Source organism: Sminthopsis crassicaudata, chromosome 3 (genome assembly GCF_048593235.1).
Source record: "Sminthopsis crassicaudata isolate SCR6 chromosome 3, ASM4859323v1, whole genome shotgun sequence".
NCBI classification, from domain to species: Eukaryota; Metazoa; Chordata; class Mammalia; order Dasyuromorphia; family Dasyuridae; genus Sminthopsis; species Sminthopsis crassicaudata.
The window spans coordinates 636,667,000-636,687,309 of NC_133619.1; the positions used below are offsets into that span (position 1 = coordinate 636,667,000).

General features: G+C 46.1%; 3 protein-coding genes across 8 annotated transcripts in view; 1 reads left to right on the forward strand and 2 right to left on the reverse strand.

Annotated features, from left to right (window-relative positions):
• Positions 1 to 4,564: 4,564 nt before the first annotated feature.
• TBCB (tubulin folding cofactor B) lies at positions 4,565 to 18,668 on the reverse strand. Of its 2 annotated transcripts, none has more exons than XM_074306673.1 (6): positions 17,615 to 18,668; positions 5,766 to 5,909; positions 5,486 to 5,582; positions 5,191 to 5,382; positions 5,008 to 5,080; positions 4,565 to 4,914 (listed from the first exon to the last, which is right to left on the reverse strand). In XM_074306673.1, the coding sequence occupies exons 1-6, from the start codon at positions 17,726 to 17,728 to the stop codon at positions 4,794 to 4,796; spliced, it is 741 nt and encodes a 246-aa protein (XP_074162774.1). In that variant the 5' UTR covers positions 17,729 to 18,668; the 3' UTR covers positions 4,565 to 4,793. The 2 variants fall into 2 exon arrangements, with proteins under 2 accessions (XP_074162774.1, XP_074162775.1); XM_074306674.1 differs by having other exon boundaries at positions 5,191 to 5,354; positions 17,615 to 18,655.
• POLR2I (RNA polymerase II subunit I) lies at positions 18,663 to 19,955 on the forward strand. Its single transcript, XM_074306675.1, has 6 exons — positions 18,663 to 18,847; positions 18,990 to 19,044; positions 19,369 to 19,442; positions 19,540 to 19,614; positions 19,699 to 19,750; positions 19,834 to 19,955. The coding sequence occupies exons 1-6, from the start codon at positions 18,789 to 18,791 to the stop codon at positions 19,894 to 19,896; spliced, it is 378 nt and encodes a 125-aa protein (XP_074162776.1). The 5' UTR covers positions 18,663 to 18,788; the 3' UTR covers positions 19,897 to 19,955.
• WDR62 (WD repeat domain 62) overlaps positions 19,917 to 20,310 on the reverse strand; it is a 32,078-nt gene continuing 31,684 nt past the window's right edge. For all 5 annotated transcript variants that reach the window (XM_074306672.1, XM_074306670.1, XM_074306671.1 and 2 more), the window contains one exon: positions 19,917 to 20,240. In XM_074306672.1, the coding sequence (XP_074162773.1) occupies positions 20,017 to 20,240 (224 nt within the window). In that variant the 3' untranslated portion in view covers positions 19,917 to 20,016. The remainder of the gene's footprint in view (positions 20,241 to 20,310) is intronic.

The following is a 20,310-nucleotide window of genomic DNA, read 5'->3' on the forward strand; positions in this document are numbered from 1 at the left end:
AGACCTCCCGCTCCGGCCCCGCCCCTCCCCGCTGCATAACGGGACCCTGGTGTCCCCGCCTCCCCGCTGCTCCCCGGAACGGGATTCCGGCAAGGAAGGAAGGGGCGGATGCCTTCGCCTTTAATAACCCCACCGAGTTCCCCCCCTCCCCCCATGACTCAGGGCAGCTGTTTTCTGGAGTTTTTCGGGGTCCACAGGACACGCGAGGGACTATGCAGGGACTACCGGGTCCCAGGGCAGAAGCGGGGGGGGAGGGGGGGGGCGGGGCGTCAGCCTAGACTAGCCGGGGAAGGAGGGGAGAGGACTGGGATGACTCCTCCGTCCCCATCCCTGTCCCCGCCCCCCGGAAGCCGGGCCCTGGTTTCACTCCGCAGCCCCGGGGACCATTCCGAGAAGCGGAAGTGACTGGGGTGGGGAGGGGAGACGATAAGCCCGCGGCTCCGGGTGGGGCCGGTCCTTGTCCAGGGGGCGGGGCTATGGGGCACTTGCCCTGCCCGCTCCGTGGCTGCTCCACGTTTGTGGCCCACCGGTGCGGCCTCCAGGGCACTCCGGCCACACTCTGCGGTTCCTCCCTCGTGCCCCTCCGCCCCCAGCCGGCTGGCCTTCCCCGGGCTCCCCCGTTGGGCTGCCCACTTATCATGGGAAGAGATTGTTTGCGATGAATGCAAACGAGCACAGATTAAGTGCCTACTGTGTTCCAAGCTCCGAGCTGCTAGGTCTTGGGACCTAGGACTGTGCAGGACACTTAGTGGGGACTGACCGATGCTTGCTGCGTCACCGCCAGCTCTAGGAAAGCCCAAAGAAGTCTAAAAACAAATCACGTGGGAAACAATTCACTCTTTGTTAGGAACTACGGGGGAAATTAGAAGTCTGGCGGAAATGAGGTTCGGACCCATTAGTCAGCCCATATCCCTCAATCATTCCAAAATAGACGTGGCCCGAACGGGGGACTGGGGCCAGACCGGGGATTTCACGAAGCAGGAAACTCCCGAAGGAATCAATTCCCTCCATCAGCTCGGTAGCACACACACTGCAATTTAGTGCCGAGGCTGGTGTTTGCTTCAAGTCATACTGGAGAGAGCCCCCCAATCGGGAAGGCCCCAGCCCCAAATGCCCTATTAGAGTACGTTTAAAGGGCAAGGGCTTTCTTAAATTTTTAGTATTCTTCCCTCTGAAGCATTTCTTGTAATAGTATAGAAAAATGAAAGCATGCACTATATCAAAAAAAAGTTTTAAGACATGAAATTGTGGTCCTCCCCAGCTGCACAAAATGCGGGAGAGGCAGATTAAGATCAAATTAACCATATCACTTCTCTGGAGTCATGTTTGATCTTTATAATTTTGTGGAGATGATTTCTATACTAAACAAAAGATGGGGGAAATTGCAAAAAAACAGCTGTTTGCTTAGTTGAAACTCCCAAGTTTTGCATGAACAAAATTAATGCAAGGAGGATAAAATTAACTGTGAAAAACATTATCTTTGTCTATTTCTGATATTTGGGCTCATATCTAAAGCTAACAAACCTCTAAGATCAAAAGTCATTCCAACAGAGCAAGTGACTTGGATGGTTCTCCAAAGAATTACTAACCGCAGGTATATGAATGTAATGGAATATTATTGTTCTGTAAGAGATGATGAGCAGGCTTTTTTCAGAAAGGGCTGGAGAGACTTTCCCTGAACTGATGCTGAAGCGAGCAGAACCAGGAGAACATTGTGCACAGCAACAAGATTTACGTAATGATTGCTAGGGGACACCATGCAAGTCATTTTGCCTCACCAACAACAACAAAAAAATGATATGATCAGCTATGACTTAGCTCTTTTCAGCAATGAGGTGATCCAAAACAATTCCAATAGACTTGGAATAGAAAATGCCACTATATCCAGAGAGAACTATGGAGATTGAATGTGGATTGAAGCAGAATATTTTCATCTTTCTCATTCTTCTCCCCCCACCCTTTTGGTCTGATTTTTCTTGTACAACAAATATGGAAATGTTTAAAAGGATTACACATAATATTTGGCTTTATATAATCAGATTGCTTTCTGTCTTGAGGGAAAGAGGGAATTTTGAAAGGAAAGAGAAAAATTTAGAACACCATCTTAGAAAAATGAATACTGAAAACTACTTCATGTATTTGGAAAAATAAAATACTATTAAAAAAAAAAATCTAGATGTCTTAGCTCTTTTCAGCAATGAGGTGATCCAAAACAATTCCAATAGACTTGGAATAAAAAATGCCACCATATCCAAAGAGAGAACTATGGAGACTGGATTGAAGCAGAGTATTTTCATCTTTTTTTCTTTCTTATTCTCCCCCCCTTCCCCATTTGGTCTGATTTTTCTTGTACTAAAACAAATATGGAAATGTTTAAAAGGATTACACATAATGTTTGGCTTACATCAGATTGCTTGCTATCTTTGAGAAAGAGGGAATTTCAAGGGAAAGAGGAAATTTCGAAGGGAAGAAGAAAACTTTAGAACACCATCTTAGAAAAATGAATACTGAAAACTACTTCATGTATTTGGAAAAATAAAATCTCAAAAAAAAAAAAAAAAAAAAAAAGGAAGAAAAAGAAATCTAGGAAGGACTTTGGCCTTTTTACACAAAAAGTCTTTCCAGGTCTTACTGTATAGAATTCTAGAGTGCTATAAAAAATATATAATTTGTAATACATATTACTAAAAATTTAAAATTAAAAAAGGAAAAGAAAATGCCATCTGCATCCACAGAAAGAACTATGGAGACTCAATGAAGTTTATCAAAGCAAAGCACACTATTTTCACCATTTTTTGTTTGTTTTCCCCTTTTGTTCTGATTTTGTTTTTCACAACATGACTAATATGGAAATGTATTTAAAATGACTGTACATGTATAATCTATATGAGATTGCTTGCTATCTTGGGGAGAAAAAAAATTGGAACTCAAAATGTAACAAAAATTACTGTTGAATACTATCTTTAAGTGTAATTGGGGGCAGCTAGGTGGTGCAGTGGATAGAGCACTGGACCTGAGTTCAAATCTAGTCTCAGACACTTAAAACTTCCTGTGTGACCCTGGGCAAGTCACTTAACCTCAGCCTCAGGGGGAAAAATAAAAATTTTAAAAATAAAAACAAATAAAAAAAAATGTAATTGGAAAAATGAAATATTGGAAAAAATGATAAATCATATGAAAGAATACTCCAAATTACTAAAAATTAGAAAAATGCCAATCAAAATAATGATGAAGCTTCACTTTTAACTCTATAAACTTGTTAATAATGACAAAGGGAGGGGATGGTCTCACTTGGACTATTTTAATTTATGGGGATGAGAAATCCCAGACTGATGATTTCATCATGGCAGTTTTATCCACAGATGCAATTAGCAACTCCTTAGTCACTTTTAACAGCTAGAGGTGGTCGCCTGGAAACACTGAGAGGTGATGGGACTTGCCCAAGATGACCAAGCCAGCAAGTGTAAGAGGAAGGACTCAAACCCTGGTCAGAATTCCCTGCTACAAACTGAGCCCCTCTGCTGGGGGCTACACCTACTGGCTCAATTTCAGTTGTTCACTCAGGTCGCCATTTAGTGTTTTCTTGGCAAAGATACTGGGGGGGAGGGGGAGGAGAGGAAGGAGGGGGTTTCCGCCATCTCCTCAAACTTGGGAAACTGAGGCAAACAGGATTTGTTAGGATTACTAGGTGAGAACTCAGGTTGTCTGGACAATTACAAGGTGAGAACTCAGGTTGACTTGACAGTTCTCTGGCTCAGACCTGTAAAGGGAGTTTACACCTTAGGAATCCTAGAAGGAGCAAGCTCATTGGTTGAAGTGGTTCTTCCCAGAAGCCCTTGCATTATCCCACGAGTAGACACAGCAGATCTCTTCCCAGAGAGCTTCTGGAGACGACAGCTCGCTACAATTGGCGCCCAATGTGGGGCAAGGACTTTTGCTTATCCTGACAAGAGGAGCTAGACCAGACCATGGCAAGGATTAAGTGACTTTTGCTCAGAGTCCTACAGCTAAAATGTGTCAGAGGCTAAATCTGAACTCTGGAGGAGAAAGTTTCCAGGGCTCTATGTGCTATAGCGCCATCTAGCAGCCTGGATATTTCAGCAGCTTTTAATTAAAATCTTCCAAATATAAAATTATGACAAGTGCTTGGCCCAAAAGAAGATCTCCTTCCCTCCCTTCTTTGGCGAACTGGGGGACTGTGGGAGTTGAACACCGCAGGTGTGGTTGAGTTGATTTTTTTGGTTTTGGTTTTTATTTTGCTAAGGGATGAACCTCTGGGAAAGGTCAGAGGTGATGTATGAATAAGAAGTCAAACGCTGAATGAGATGGCCACCGGCCTCTGGTCTTCTCTTCAAAATACTTTCCAAGCAAGCCCCCAGAAGGCAGTTCAGAAGGCACCGGCATAAGCGCATCCTTGTCCCTCAGGGCCCAGGCCACTTCTGGGAACACGAGGGAAGGCTGACTTCCTCATCAGGCTCCCCGCTGCTCCTTCAGAACCCACGCACCCCATGCTGTGCTCCTGGACCGCCCACTATCTGTATAGAGCACTGAGAGACCCTCTCCCTCCAAGGGAATCAGCGGCATTTAATTCACTTGTCTCACAAACTCACAAGAGCCAAAGGGAAAATAAGATAAAAAATACAACTCAAGATAGGGAAGGGAAGAGGGAATACACCACAGACATGGAAAAAGGGGGGGGTGTCCCAGGCTAGAGGGTGGGGAAAGAAGGGAGGCTGCATCCAAGGGGACGACCCCCCCCAGTAGTGTTTAACCCCCCACCCCCACCAGGGGGGTCACATCTCATCATCGTCCAGTCCGTAATCCTCCTCTGGGAAGTCCCCAACGGTCACCGTGTGTGGCTTGACAAAGGCACCATACTTGTCCTGGCACTCAAAGTATCGTTTGCCATTCACACTGCAGACAACAAAGAGTATTGGAGGCTTCAAGCGCACGCGCACACACACCCTCCTCCCCCAAGAGCTGGGCCCCCAGGGACTCTCGACTCACCTGCCGTCATGTTTCCCCAGCGGCTCATCGTAACGCACACCAACCCAGTAGCCAGGCTTGAAATCCGTGAGTCCTGCCCAGAGCAGCAGTGCCCAGTGAGGAGCTGGCTGAGCTCGGGGCTGACTCATGGTGGAGGGTCCCACCTCTCCCAGCAACCCCTCCCCCGGCCCTCAGGGCACTCACCCACATACATGACGGTGCCCCGCTTGGTGGGCTGGCCGGACGCCTGCACTTGGCAGCGGCTCCCCACCGGGATGGCCTGGGCCTGGGCCTCCTCCTCGGCCAGGCGCTGGGCCGCCTCGGCCTCCCGCCGCTTCTGCTCCTCCTCATTGAATTTGCCCATCTTGCTGCGCTTCAGGAAGGAGCGTACGGAGTCTGGAGGCCAGGGGTCAAGGGGGTCACTGCCCCACACTCACTCCCCCTGCCTCCCTCCATTTCTCCCACCTCTCCCCGTCCCCCCTCCCTCCTGCTGCTGTACCCGTTCTGCTTTCATAGGCTGACTGGGAGAGCTCAAACTTCTCCACCTGGGACAGGTCCTCATACTCGCCCAGACGAGCCCCGCTGCGGTCGATAACCTGTGGGGACACAGTGACTGAGCTCAAGGTCTGCCCCTCCCCAGTCCTTCTGTACTGGGGGGGGAACCATGGCCTCCTTCAGCCCAGGATCTTGGGGTAGGGTGCCTCCACAGGAAGCATGGCAGAGCTGCACAGGGAGGGCCCCAGCGCGGGCAGAGGGACAGGGCAGGGGAGGTCTCTCACGTGGATCCTGCAGCCATCATCCACTGGGTAGGAGCCCAAGAGCGCATCGTCCTGGTCGAGTTTCATGCAGAAGCGGTCATCGGCAGTGTAGAGCTCCAAGTCCATGCAGGAGGCCGGGCTCCCCACGACCAGCTCCAGTTTGCACTGGGGGACAGGGACTCAGTGAGTCGGGGCTGTCTTGGAAGCTGCTGACTCCACCATGCGGCCCTCTGACTGCACCCCGCCCAGCTGAAGCAGCTGGGTTACAAGAGAGTGGGGGCGTGGCACAGGCCTTGTGCCTTCCCTGTCTCCCAGAAGCATGGGACCTTCCCCGCTGCTTCTTCCCTAGGTCCCCAAGCCGAGGACCCAGAATCCTCCTTTTTGGCCTCATCCTCCCCCATTCTCTCTCTCTAGCTAAACCTCCCCTCCCTCAGCGCCTCAAGCCCCCTGGCTCTGGCCTACCAGCTTCCCCCTCCTGTACCACTCAGGCCTTCTTCCACCCCATCCCAAGACCAGTCACTATGTATGTATTAGGCACTCACAACAGGCTGGGCACAGAACTAATGGCAGGGGGAGGGGGCCTGCAAGAACCACCTACAGATAAAACATGGGTTTGATCAAATGGAGTTGAACCCAGGGGAAGCACCAGAATTCAGTGGGCTTGGAAAAGCCTTCCTGTGGGAGGGACCCAAGGAAGCCTAGAAACAGAGATGAGGAGGGGGAACAGCCAGGGGAAATGCCTGGAGGCTGGAGATAGAAGGCCTTACTCCAGAAACAGCAGAGCCCAGTGTCACTAGATCCCAGAGTGAGGTGTGAAAAAACTAGAAAGGCGGAAGGGGGCCAGCCTCTGAAGGACTTTAAATGAAAAACAAAAAGGGTTTTAATACAGGGTGTCTCTGACACCATTACATCGTATTTTCACTTTTTAGGGCAATTTAAAATTATTAAAGTTTAAAATTGTCCTAAGTCTTTGGGACACCCTTTATTGGATCTGGAGGTAATAGGGAGCCATTGCACTTTCTCCTGCCTCTTCTTTGATCCAGACTCTCTCTAATCTTCAGTCCTGACCTTTGTATTGATCCTTCCTCACTGCCTACAAACATGACCCTATCTCCCTCATCCTTAAAATTCTCTGACCTGATCCTCCATTCCCCTACGTATGTATGTCTGGCCCTCGGCTTTGTGGCCTGACTCTTGGAGTAAAACGGCCTCCATCTCTTCTCTTCCCACTTGGTTCTATAAATTTCATCATCCAACCAAAATTTCTCTCTCCAAAGTCATCAGTGACTTCTTTACTGCAAATCTCCTTTTCTCAGTTCTCATTCCTCTTGACCTCTCTCCACTTTTGTCAAGAAGGGTCAGTGGCTGTCTCAGGTGCTTTCCCATGATCCCTTCCCACCTTAGCCACCCACAGAGATGGATCCACCACTCACAAGCCATTCCCACTGCCTTGCAACTACAAGCCCTGCATCCTTCCAGCCCCAAGTTCTCTCCCAGGCCAACCTATTTTTATTATGACCTCTTGAATTTGGTGAACGACTCTGGCTCTCTATTGTCCTCTTGTCCTCAGTCCCTCACCTCCTTATCCTAATGAAGACCCTCCCCTGACCAACCTGCACCTTGGATCATTCCCTCCACTCACTGCTGTCACTCTGGATTCCTTGTGGCTACATATTTCTGTTATAGAATCTCAACTGAGTCCACACTGCTGCAATTCCATTTTCCCATTCACTCCACACCTCTTCAGCCCTCCCCAGAACTCTGCCCTCATTCTCTCAGCCAAGAGAATGTCTGCTTCCTATTTTATAGAATAACTAAAGCTGGTCACCTTGAGCTTGATCCTCCTCATCTCCCATCACTGTTAGTTCTCCTTTATCTGTCTCACATAACAAGGTGGCCTTCCTCCTCACAAAAGCTCACCCCTTGCCAAAAAGAAGCAATTCCATTGTAACTCATCATCTCTAGCAGTTGGTCCCACTTCTCCCATTCCTACTCTCACTTGGTTTCAGCTTTTTCTTGTTCTCTGGCTAATTCCCTACAAACATGCTTAGGTTTCCACCATCCTCAAAAAACCCTCCCTTGGTTTTTACATTCCCATTAGCTATTTTCCCATACCTCTCTTCCCTTTGGGAGCTAAATTTGAGAAGGTATCTATAATAAATGCCTTCACTTGAGGAGTGGAGCTAAGATGACTAAGAGAAGCCAGGAAGTTGCCTGAGATCTCCAGTTTCCCTCAGAAACCACTTTAAATCAAGCCTCTGAATAGAGATTGTGGTGTCATAGAACAGACATGGAATGAAACGATTTTCCAGCTTAAGATAGCTTGGAAGACAACAAGGTGATTCAGGCCAATTCCAATAGATCTGTGATGGAGAGCCACCTGCACCCAAAAAGAAAACTGGAGACTGAATGCAGATCACAACATATTATTTTCACCTTTTTAGTTGTTGTTTGCTTTGTTTTTTTTTTTTTTTCTTTTCTCATTTTGCTTTCCTTTTTGATCTGATTTTTCTTGTATAATGAGATAAATGTGGAAATATGTTTAGAAGAATTGCAAACCTCTAATCTATATTGGATTACTTATTGTCTAGGGTAGAAGGGTGAGGGAAAGGGGAGAAGAAAAATTTGGAACACAAGATTTTATAAGGATGACTGTGGAAAACCATCTTTGCATGTATTTTCAAAATAAAAATCTATTAAAATGTTTAATAAAAAAAAAAAAAAAAAAGATAGTTGGAAAGACTTCAGCAAAGGTCAATGTCACTTGGGTAAAGGGAGACTGCAGTCCAGGCCAGAAAGTGTCCAGAGGGATGCTCTTAGCCACAGCACACCAATCAGCAACTGAGATCCCTCAATCCTGGCTCAAAAGGAGAAAACACAACAGACCAGTGGTAGAACCTCCAACCCTGGTGCAGAAAGTGTATTGCCAGCCCTGGAAACCAAGCAACAATGGGCATCACTAGGTCAGGCTACACCAGTGCTGTATCAACCAGCTTTGTAGGCCCCAGCTCTCAGAGCTAGTGACCCTACATAAGAAGCATAGGACAGAATGCCCTGGAGAGTAGAGGTCAATCGTAAAAGCCATGAAATAGCACTCCCTCTCCCCAAAATATAACTAAAAAGAAGCTCTGCCATAGAAAGCTACTATAATGATAGAGAAGATCAAAACACCAACTCAGAAAACGACAAAAGTGTCTTTGGGTAAAACCTCAAAGGGTTTTTGGCAAGGGGTGCAAGAATACGGGATTCTGCTGAGGGGGATTACCGAGGCCACCTGGACCCTTGATGCACAATAAGTTTTCTGCCACGTTGCAGAGAAACGCCCTTGTTGAGCAAGCAAGGAGCAATGATTTGTGATCATGGGAATGAGTGTAAGCTGAGGGTCACAGCCAGAGGCTACATGAGCCGGGATGCCTGAACAGGGCCTCTGCCTGGGAGCGAGCTGCTGAATTGCTGGATCCACTCTCCTTCCATTAGCAGATACCATGCATATGCAATGCCTATCAGCTGCTTTTCTGAATGGTGATTGGGGATCACCTACTGTCCTTGTGCTGACCACTCTTGCAAAAATGTACATCACCAAGGCTGTGCAACATAATAAACTGGAGCTCTTTTCACATTCTATGAATCTCCTGCCTTATTCATTTCACCACTGAGATCAAAGGGTTCATATGCCAAGAGCTCCTAAAAGCCGGCCACAACAGGGATATGAATTGGTCTCAAGCACAAAAAGAAATCTAAAAGTCAAATGAAAGTTAGAAGAAAAAACTGGAAAAGAAAAAAGAGATATGCAAGAGAAAGTTAACAGCTTGGAAAAGGAAGGACAAAAAGTGCCTGAAAAAAATGATTCAAATATCAAGGAACTACAATCAAGAGTACTCAGGATTTACCCTACATTAAAGGGTCAGAGGGTCTGGAATATAATACTTTGCAAAGCAAAAAAAATTTGTATTACAACCAAGAAATTATCTTTCAGGGGAAAAGATGGACATTCAATAAAATAGGGAACTTCCAACAATTTCTGATTAAAAGACTACAACTAAATAGAAAATTTGATTTTCAAATAATAAGATTCAAGAAAAGCATAAAAAAAGTAAACATGAAAGAAAAAAACAAACATGTTATTTAAAGGTTAAACTGTTTACACCCCTACAAGGAAAAAATGATGCTTGTAACTCTTGAGAGCTGTACCTTTTATTAAGGCAGTTATAGCAGGAACATACATAGTGTGTGAGTAGAAATTGATTCGGATGTGATGATGTCAAAGAAAAAGACATTAAGGGGTAGAAAAAGAATTGTTATCAGGCAATGTAGGAATAAATTAAATCACAAGAGGCACAAAAGATCTATTACAATAGAGGGAAAAAAGGGAGGAGGATGGGCTTAATCTCAACAGTTTTGCCTCAAAGAGGAAATGACATTCACGCAGTTGAGTATAGAAATTTATATTAAGTAGGAGGAGAAAGGGGAAAGAAGGGAGGGCAGAAAAAGTAGGAGAAAGGAATAAGTGAAGAGAGGAGGGGTGATAGAGAGAGAGAGCAGGTGTGTGTGGGGGGGAGGGGGGTTGGCTCAGAAACAAAAGGAACAAGGTAGAAAGAGGAAAAAAGTATATACAGAGTAGAAAATAGGATGCAGGGAAATACACAGCTGGGAATCACAACTGTGAATGTGAATAGTATGAACTCTTCCACAAAATGGAAATGGATTAAAAAACAGAATCTTACAACATGCATCTACAAGAAACACGTTTGAAACAGAGCTATACATACAGAATAGGGATAAAACTCTGGAACAGAATGTATTAAACTTCAGCAGAAGCAAAAAAAAAAAAAAAAAAAAGCAGGGATAGCAATTCTGATCTAAGATAAAAGAAGAAATAATTGAAAGAGATAAGGCAGGAAACTACATCTTGTTAAAGGGTACCACAGACAATGCAGTGGTACCAACATGAAATGAATGTGCACTGCTACAGCATTCAAATTCTTAAAGAAGATGTAAAACCAGTCACTATTTCACAAAAATTGCTGGGAAAACTAGAAAATAATGTCAGAAACTTGGTATGAACATACGCTTCACACCCCATACCAAAGTAAGATTAAAATGGCCACATGATTTAGGTGTAAAGAGTGATACTATAAGCCAATTAGGAGAGCAAGTTTGATTATGTTAAACTAAAAAAGATTTTGCACAAACAAAACCAATGCAGCCAAGAAGGGAAGCAGAAAGCTGGGGGAAAAAATTTACAATAAGTTTTTCTGATAAAGGCCTTGCTTCTAAAATTTATAAGAATACAAGTCATTCTCCAATTGATAAATGGTCAAAGTATATGAACAATTTTCAGATGAAGAAATTAAAACCATCTATTTAGTCATATGAAAAAGTTTTCTAAATTAATATTGATTTAGAGAAATTCAAATTAAAACAACTCTGAGATACTATCTCACACCTCTCATATTGGCTAAGAAGACAGGAAAAGATGTTAAATGCTGGAGGAGATGTGGGAAAATTGGGACACTAATGCATAATTGATAAAGTTGTGAAATGATTTCAACCATTTTGGAGAGCAATTTGGAACTATGCCTGAAGGGCTATAAAATTGGGCACACTCTTTGGTCTAGCAGTGTCATTATTGGGTCTACATTCCAAAAAAAAAAAAAAAATCACGAAAGAGGAAAAAGGACCCACATGTACAAAAATGTAGCAGCTCTTTTTGTGGTGGCTAAGAATTGGAAAATAAATAGATGCCTATCAATTGGGAATGGCTAAATAAGTCATGGTGCATGAAAATAATGAAATATTATTGTTCTTTTAAAAATGACAAATAGGCTGATTTTTAGAAAGACCTGGAAAGATTTACACTAACAGATGCTGAGCAAAACAAGCAGAACCGGTAAAACATTGTACACAGGAACAGCAAGATTATGTGATGATCAATTACAAACATAGTTCTTCTCAGTAGTTCAGTGAACCAATAAACTTTGGATGGAAAATGCTATCTGCATCCAGAGAAAACTCTGGAAATTGATATAAATTAACAAATGCTATGTTCACTTTTTTTTCTTTTTCTTTTCCCCTTTTTATGATTTTTTTTCTCCCAACATGATGCATAAAGAAATGTTTTTAAAATTAATGTACACATATAACCAAAAAAAGTTGTTTTTACATCTAACTGAGGAAAATAAAAAATTTAAAACAAATAAAATATCATAAAAAAAAGAGAGAAAGAAGTACAAGTGAGAGAAAGGATGGAGGGAAATACACAGCTGGTAAAAATAAATGTGAAAGTGAATGATGGGGCAGCTAGGTAGCACAGTGGATAGAGCACTAGCCTTGAATTCAGGAGGACCAGAGTTCAAATCTGGTCTCAGACATTTAACACTTCCGAGCTGTGTGACCCTGGGAAAGTCACTTAACCCCAGCCTCAAAAAAAAAGAAAAAAAAAAAAGTGAATGAAATAAACTCTCCCAAAAAACGGAAGTAGATAAAGAGTGTGGAATAAAAATCATAATCTGTGGCGAGCTGTCGTCTCCAGAAGCTGCCGGATCGCTCTCTGGGAAGAGATCTGCTGTGTCAACTCAAATCTCTTGGACAGATTCTTCTTCCTGTAGTGAACTGTTGTCTCCAGACAGTTGCTGTTAACTCTTGTCCATAGAAGTGACTTCCCTTCCTGCAGAGAGCCCCGTCAGGCCTGATGTAATGCAGAGACTTTTTTTCCTCCTGGAGTGCTGTTGTCCAGCCCTTGTCCTTCCCCTAAGGTGTAAACTCCCTTTACAGGTCTGAGCCAGAGAACTGTCAAGTCAACCTGAGTTCTCACCTTGTAATTGTCCAGACAACCTGAGTTCTCACCTAGTAATTGTCCAGACAACCTGAGTTCTCACCTAGTAATTGTCCAGACAACCTGAGTTTTCACCTAGTAATTGTCCAGACAACCTGAGTTCTCACCTAGTAATTGTCCAGACAACCTGAGTTCTCACCTAGTAATTGTCCAGACAACCTGAGTTCTCACCTAGTAATTGTCCAGACAACCTGAGTTCTCACCTAGTAATTGTCCAGACAACCTGAGTTCTCACCTAGTAATTGTCCAGACAACCTGAGTTCTCACCTAGTAATCCTAACAATAATCCTACCAGAAGTTGTTTACAAGAAACATATTTGAAGCAGAGCTACAAAGTAAAGGCAAAAGAATGGAACAGAATATATTATGCTTTAGCTGAAGTAAAAAAATCTAAAGTAGCAATCCTGATTTCACTTAAGCAAAAGCAAAAATAGATCTCATAAGGAAAATACATTTTGCTAAAAAGTACCATAGACAATGAAGTAATATCAAAACTAAACATAGATGTGTTAAGTGTCTGAATTCTAAGAGAAGTTAAGTGACTTACAAAAAGGGACAGCAAAACTATACTATTGGGAGATCTTAACCTCTACCTCTCAACATTAGATAAATCTAGCCACAACAACAAAAGAAAGTTAAGGAGATGATAGAATTTTAGAAAAAATATATATGGAAAACCTCTGAAGAAAATTGAATGGTGTTTACATATATATATATTTTTTTTCCCACCTTCACAAAAACTGACCAAAAATTAGGGTTTGAAAATCTCACAATCAAAGATTGAAAGACAGAAATATTAACTGCATCCTTTTTAGATCATGATGCAATAAAAATTACATGCAATAAAGGGCCATGGAAAAATAGACTAAAAACTAATTGGAAACTAAACAATCTAATCCTAGAGAATGAGTGGCTCAAAAAGCAAATCATGGAAATAATCAAAAATTTCATTCTCAAGAACAAGAAGATGACAACATACCAAAATTCACAGGATGCAGCCAAAGCAGACCTTAGGGAAAATTTTATTCTTCTAAATGATCACATGAATAAAATAGAGAAAGAGACGAACAATTAATTAGTAACTGTAGACAATATAAAATATTTGGGAGTCTACTTGCCAAGACAAACCCAAGAATTCTCTATGAACATAATTACAAAATATTTTTCACAAAGTGACTTCTAAATAACTAGAAAAATATTACTTGCTCATAGGTAGAACAAGTTAATATAAAAATGACAAATCTACCTACTACTTATTCAGTGCCATATCAATAAAACTGCCAAAAACGATTTTTAGAGCTGAAAAAAAAATAACACAAGACTGTGATTGTGTGTTCCTGTCTGCTTGTCCCTGAGAGTTTCTTGCTTATATGGTGCACAATGAGTATACACCAATCATTTCATCACTAGGAAACCATTATTTGTTGTAGGATGAAATCAATGCTAAATTAGATTTAATCATCGTCTCTTCAATTCCACTCAGTACCTTGTTTCAAGTTCTGGCCTATAACATCTCCCTGTAGGATCAAATCAATTGTTTCTATTCATTCCAGTGACCTAACACCTTATAAAAATCCTAACAACATTAAAAATGTAAAACTTTTTGCACAAATAAAGCCAATGTAACCAAGATTAGAGGGAAAGCATCAAGCTGAGAAACAGTTTGGAAAAGACTTCATTTCTAAAATATATAGAAAAATGAGTTAGATTTTTAAAGACATATCATTCCCCAATTGATAAAGAATATGAATAGGTAGTTTTCAGGTGAAGAAATTAAAGCAATCATATGAAAAAATACTCTAAATCACTAGTGATTAGAGAAATGCAAATTAAAACAATTCTGAGGTATACCTCATACCTACCAGATTGGCTAATATGATAGAAAAGGAAAATGATAAATGTTCAAGAGGATATGGAAAAATTGGAACACTAATGCATTGTTAGTGGACTTGTGAACTGATCCAACCATTGTGGAAAGCAATTTGGAACTATGTCCAAATAAACAGCACACCCTTTGATTCAGCAATACCACTATTAGATCTGTATTCCCAAGAGATCATAAATAATGGAAAGGGATCCATATATACAAAAATGTTTGTAGCAACTCTCTCTGTAGTGGCAAAGAATTGGAAATTGAGGAGATGCCCATCAATTGGGGAATGGCGAAATAAGTTGTAGTATGTGATTGTAACTGAAAACTACTGTTTTATAAGAAATGATGAGCAGGCAGATTTCAGAAAAACCTGGAAAGACTTACATGAACTGATGTTGAGTCAAGTGAGCAGAACTAGGAGAACACTGTACACAGTAACAGCAGAACTGGATGGGTAATCGATTTTGACAGACTTTGTTCTTCCCAGAAATACAATGACAATTCCAAAAGACTAATGATGGAAACTGCTATTCACATCCAGAGAAAGAACTATGGAGTCTGAATACAGATCGAAGCATACTACTTTCACTTTGTTGTTTTTTCTCTCTCATGGTTTTTTTCTTTTGTTCCGATTCTTCTTTAAGAACATGACTAATATAGAAATATGTTTAATATGATTAAACATGTATAACCTATATCAGATTGATTGTGGTCTTGGGAGAGGGATGAGGAAGGGAGAGAGAAACGGAAATTGAAATATCATAAAAGTTAATATTGAAAACTAATAAATTAAAAAAAAAAACTTTCCTTCTTTTCCTCTCATTTTCTTCTTAACTCTGCAATCTGCCTTCTAATATTATTTCACAGAAAACTGCTCTTTCCAAAGTGAGCAGTGATACCTTAGTTGCTAAATCCAACAGCCTTTTTGAAATCTCCTTGGGTTCCCTGCAGTCTCCGACTCTGTGAATTACCCTCTCCGCCTTGATAGTCTCTTCTCTCTAGGTTTGTAAGACATGTCTTTCTCCCCCTTCCTCTCCCTTTTGCCCTCTCCCACTCTCTCCAGGTTTCCTTCTCCTTCCCTGAGTTTTCTAACTCTTTACTGGAGCCTCCCATATCATACCCATTGACCAGAAGTAACCCTGAGGGATTCATCCTGAGCCCTATTCCTTTCTCCCTCTACACTACTTCACTTGATGATCTCATCAGTTTCCAGGGATTTCATTTCTATGTCTATGTGGATGATGCTTAAAAGGACCTACCTCTCCTACCCTAACCTCTCTGCTAACACCCAATGTCAAATCCCCAAATGCCTTTTGGACATCTCAAATCAACTATCCAGTTGACCTCTGAAACCCAACAGGTACAAAAATTATCTTTCCCCCTAAACTCTCCTCTGCTGCTACCTTCCTTATTATTGTAGAAGGCAAAAACCTCTCGTAGCTCTAACTCCCTCTTGATTGGAAAAATAAAATTAAAACTCTGAGATACAACCTTATACCTAATTAGACTATTTCACAGGGCAGAGAAGGAAAACAACAAATGTTGGAGGGGAAGTAGGAAAAATGGGAAATTAATGCACTGTTGGTGGAGTTGTGAACTGATTGGAGCATTCTGTAGGGCAATACAGAACTATGACCAAAGGGCTATAATGCCATGACCTAGCAATTCTAGACCTGCAACCCAAAAGAGATCAAAATAAAAGGAAAAAGATTTATATCCACAAAAACATAGCAGTTCTTTTCCAATGGCAAAGAAATGGATACTGAAAGGATGCCCATCAATTGAAACTAGCTGAACAAGTTAAGGTTGTGATGCTTGAAATACTATTGTGCAGGAGGAGCTCAGCAAACCCTGGAAAGCATTCCATGAGCTGGTGCAAAGCGAAATGTCCAAAGTGTACAAAGTGAGAGCAATATTGTAAGATGATGAGCTATGAATAACAACGATTCTCAGCAATACAAAGGTATAAGAAAACTGGGAAGGACTGGCCAAATGTTAACCATTTCCAGAGAAAGAATTGATGGCAACCGAATACAGAATGAAGCATGAGTTTACTTTGTTTTTCTTGAGATTTTTTTTTCCTTTCGGTCTATATTTTTTCTCACATCAGGACATATAGATTTTTTTTTTTAACCTGACTATACACATATCAAATTGCCTTGTCAATAAGGGTTGGTGGGGAGGGAGGGAGGAAGGGAGGAAAAGAATTTGGAACTCAAAATTTTTAAAATGCAGATAAAAAATTAGTTTTACATGAAACTGGGAAAAAAGAAAACTACTGAATAAATTTTAAAAAGCCACAACAATAACAATAACTAAATGGCTCCTAGTCCCCCAAGGCTTCCGACCTAAGACAGGATGGACTTCTCCATGTAACCCCCCCCATCCAAGCTGTTGTAGAGACCTGTCAATGTCCCCTCCGCAGCCTCTCACGGGCCCCTCTCTCTCCTCTGACACCGAACCCGACTGGATCTCCCTGCCTCGAGTTTCTTCCCCTGCAATGTCTTCCATGCAGCCACTAAAGTGACTTAGCCCAAGCACTTCCCCTCCCCCGCTAAGAACTGCAAGGTTCCCTCTGAGGAATCTAAGGCAAAACGTCATTTCCCATTCACAGTTCTTCAGAACCTGCACCTCCTTCCCTTCCCGAGTCCCGGACCTGCGGCTCTGGCCTCCAAGCTATTTCAGAAACAAGGCCCCGCCTTTCTCGGCTCTGGCCGCGGCTCCCCCCTCCCCCCGGACCGCTCTCCCCCCTGCGCTCTAACCACGGGCCTCAAGCCCCATTAAAATCTACCCCCTTCTACAAGAAGCCCGTCCCACCCCACCCCCACTTTATCTCGGTGCCTTCACATGTTTCCTATTGAACTATTGGTTGTCTCCCCACTAGACTGGAGCATCCTTGAGGACAGGCTGCCTTCCGCGCTCTGAATCCCCAGCACCAGCCGCAGCAGGGTGACTCTAGTCGCTCAGCTCCATCTCATCCCGTACCCCACCGCTACTCCCCGCCGGACTTCGGTCGTCAAGCCCCGCCCCCTCCCCGTCCCCTCGCCTTTCCCGGGCCCCGCCCTCCGAGATATCACCTCTTCCCCACATCCCACCCCCTCCCCAGCCGGGATCTTTCCTCACAGCAGGCCCCGCCCCTCCCGTCTTCCCCCGAGCCCGCACCTTGAACTCGGCCAGAGTGAGGCCCCGGTTGTACCGCTTCTCCGAGCGGAAGCTATTGAGGGAGCTGCTGATAAACACGGTGACCGTGGGCGCCGATACCCCGGCCACATTCATGTTTGCGGAGGGCTTCCGGCCGCGGGCGCTCCTTCCCGGCCGCCGCCTCCTCGCTCCCCTCAGGCCCGGCCGCCCGAAACCGCCGTCGTAGTCGCCGCCGCCAATGCTACAGCCACGGCCACCGCTACTGGAACTTTCGCCCCGCCCCCTGCACCCTCCGCCAGCCAATCGCCACCTCGAACGTCTTAACTCAGACCAATCGGCACTTGACTCTGTCCTCGAATGACCACCTCCTCTCCAGAGTGGCCCTCCTTCCGCAGATGGTGAAGCTCATCCGGGTCCTCTGTGGAGGATCAGCCTATCGCTTGTCGTTTTGCTCTAGCTGCGGAACCCTGCAGCCCAGTAAGAACACGCTATTCTGGGAGGGCCACGGCGGGCTGAAGCCGACGGGAGGGACTGGCACCAGCCTGCCCCGAGCCCCAGGAAGCATGCGCGGCGCCCGCCTGCTCCGCTCTGGCGGAGGGGAGGTGGCGGAGAGCGGTTCGCTTTCCATTCATCCTCCAGTCCGGGAAGAGTCTCCTTGGGTTGGCCACGCCCCGAGGGAAAGGGCGGGCAGCGCCCTTCAGCGTCCAGACTTGGGGCAGTTGGCCGCACCCACGTCCTGTCCTGCGGGTCCGTCTGGAGGCCTCCGTTGTCGCGTTTGTGAGCCGAGACGGCTGGAGGTGACTTCTCTGGTCACTTTCTTTCTCTGGTCATGGCCCCCAAGAGACAGGGTCAGCCTGATCCCACTGCAGAGCACGGGTCCCCATTAAGGGAGACAAACGGGAGCCCATCCGTACATCTGGGGCCCCATGGAGATACTCCTTCCCACTCCGCGGTACCGTGCTATGGGTGGTCACGGTCAAGGGTCCTGAGAGGACCTGGGAGCCCTCAGTTTCCCCCTCTGTAAAACAGAGGCGGGACAAGATCTCTTGACAGCTCGAAACTGACGCTTTCCCTCATTCCCACGTGAGCACTGGCCCCGCCCCCGAGAAAGGCGGAGTTTCCCTCCGGACCTTCCCGCGACCCTTTAAGTGCGCCTGCGCACTGAGGATCCGGCACTAGACGGTTTGCCTTCACCATGGAGCCCGACGGGACCTATGAGCCGGGTTTTGTAGGAATCCGCTTCTGCCAGGAGTGGTGAGCTTCTGAGGCTGGGCCTGGGGCTGGGCCTGGGGCTGGGGCGGGGACGGGATCCGACGTCGGGGGGCCGGTCTGGGTAGACGGGGACCCACAGGCCGAGGCCTGGAATGAACTATGACCTCCGATCTCCTACCCCCAGCAACAACATGCTGTATCCCAAGGAGGACAAGGAGAATCGCATCCTTCTGTACGCGGTGAGAGCCAGGGCCCCCACTCTGCCCCTACCCGACTCCCCCACGCACGTGTGCCTTTGATCGCGGCACTGGATTCAGGGCGGCCCCTACCCCCCGGCCCGGGGGCACTCAGGGTGGGGGGGCTTCACCGCGAGGGGTAGCGGGGCTGCTCTCCGGGCACCTCCGCGGGGTTCCGGGGGGTTCCGGGCGGTCCCCGGGGACCCGCACCTTTGGGGCTCAGAGCAAGTTTCCTGTCGTGCTCTGGACCTCCCGCCCTCCCGCCGCGGGGGTGATCGGTGTCCCCTCTCCCCACAGGGGGTACTTAGGTGTCCCCTTTCCCCCCAGTGTCGCAACTGTGACTACCAGCAGGAGGCTGACAACAGCTGCATCTACGTGAACAAGATCACGCACGAGGTGGAGTAAGTCCGGGGCCGGGGAGGGGAGGGGAGGGGGAGCCCTGGGGAGACCCCCGAGGGCCTCAGTTCACCCAGCATCCTTTGTGTCTCCTCTGCCCAGCGAGCTAACCCAGATTATCGCAGACGTGTCGCAAGACCCCACGCTGCCCAGGACGGAGGACCACCCGTGCCAGAAGTGAGCAGCCGGGGCTGGCGGGCCGGGCCGGGGCCGGGCCGGGGCTGGGCCGGGGCTTTCCCTAACGGCTTTCTCCTTCCGCAGGTGCGGCCACAAGGAAGCTGTGTTCTTCCAGTCCCACAGCGCGAGGGCGGAGGTAAGGAGACCCTTCCCCCAGCCTTCGGGGCGGCCTCGGGAGTTGGCGCTCCCCTGACCGCCCTCCTGCCTTCTCTCCCCCAGGACGCCATGAGGCTCTATTACGTGTGCACCGCCCCCCACTGCGGCCATCGCTGGACCGAGTGACCCAGGCTCGCACCGCCTTCTCCTGCACGCGGCTTCCTAATAAAAGCGTTTTATTTTTAGCTTTTTGGCATCCGGGCTGCTCTATGGGGGCGGGGTTGTGCGGCGGGGGGCGGGGCCTTCTCAGGGGTAGCCGGTGCCCAGGCCGGGGTGGAGGGCCCGGTGCTGGGCGTAGTCCTCGGGGCGGGCGCTGGTGTAGCCGCAGTCCTCGCACACGTGCAGCTTCTCCCGGCGCTCCCGGTAGCCGTAGCGGGGAGGCTGCCCGTGGATCTTGCCTAGGTGGGACTCGAGGGAGCACCGCTGCGTGAAGGCTTTGCCGCAGGCCGGGCAGCGGAAGGGCCGGATTCCTGGGGGCCGCCGCAGAGGCTGTGAGTGGGGCTCCAGACGGGCTGGCCCCCTCCCCCAACCTCGTGGGGC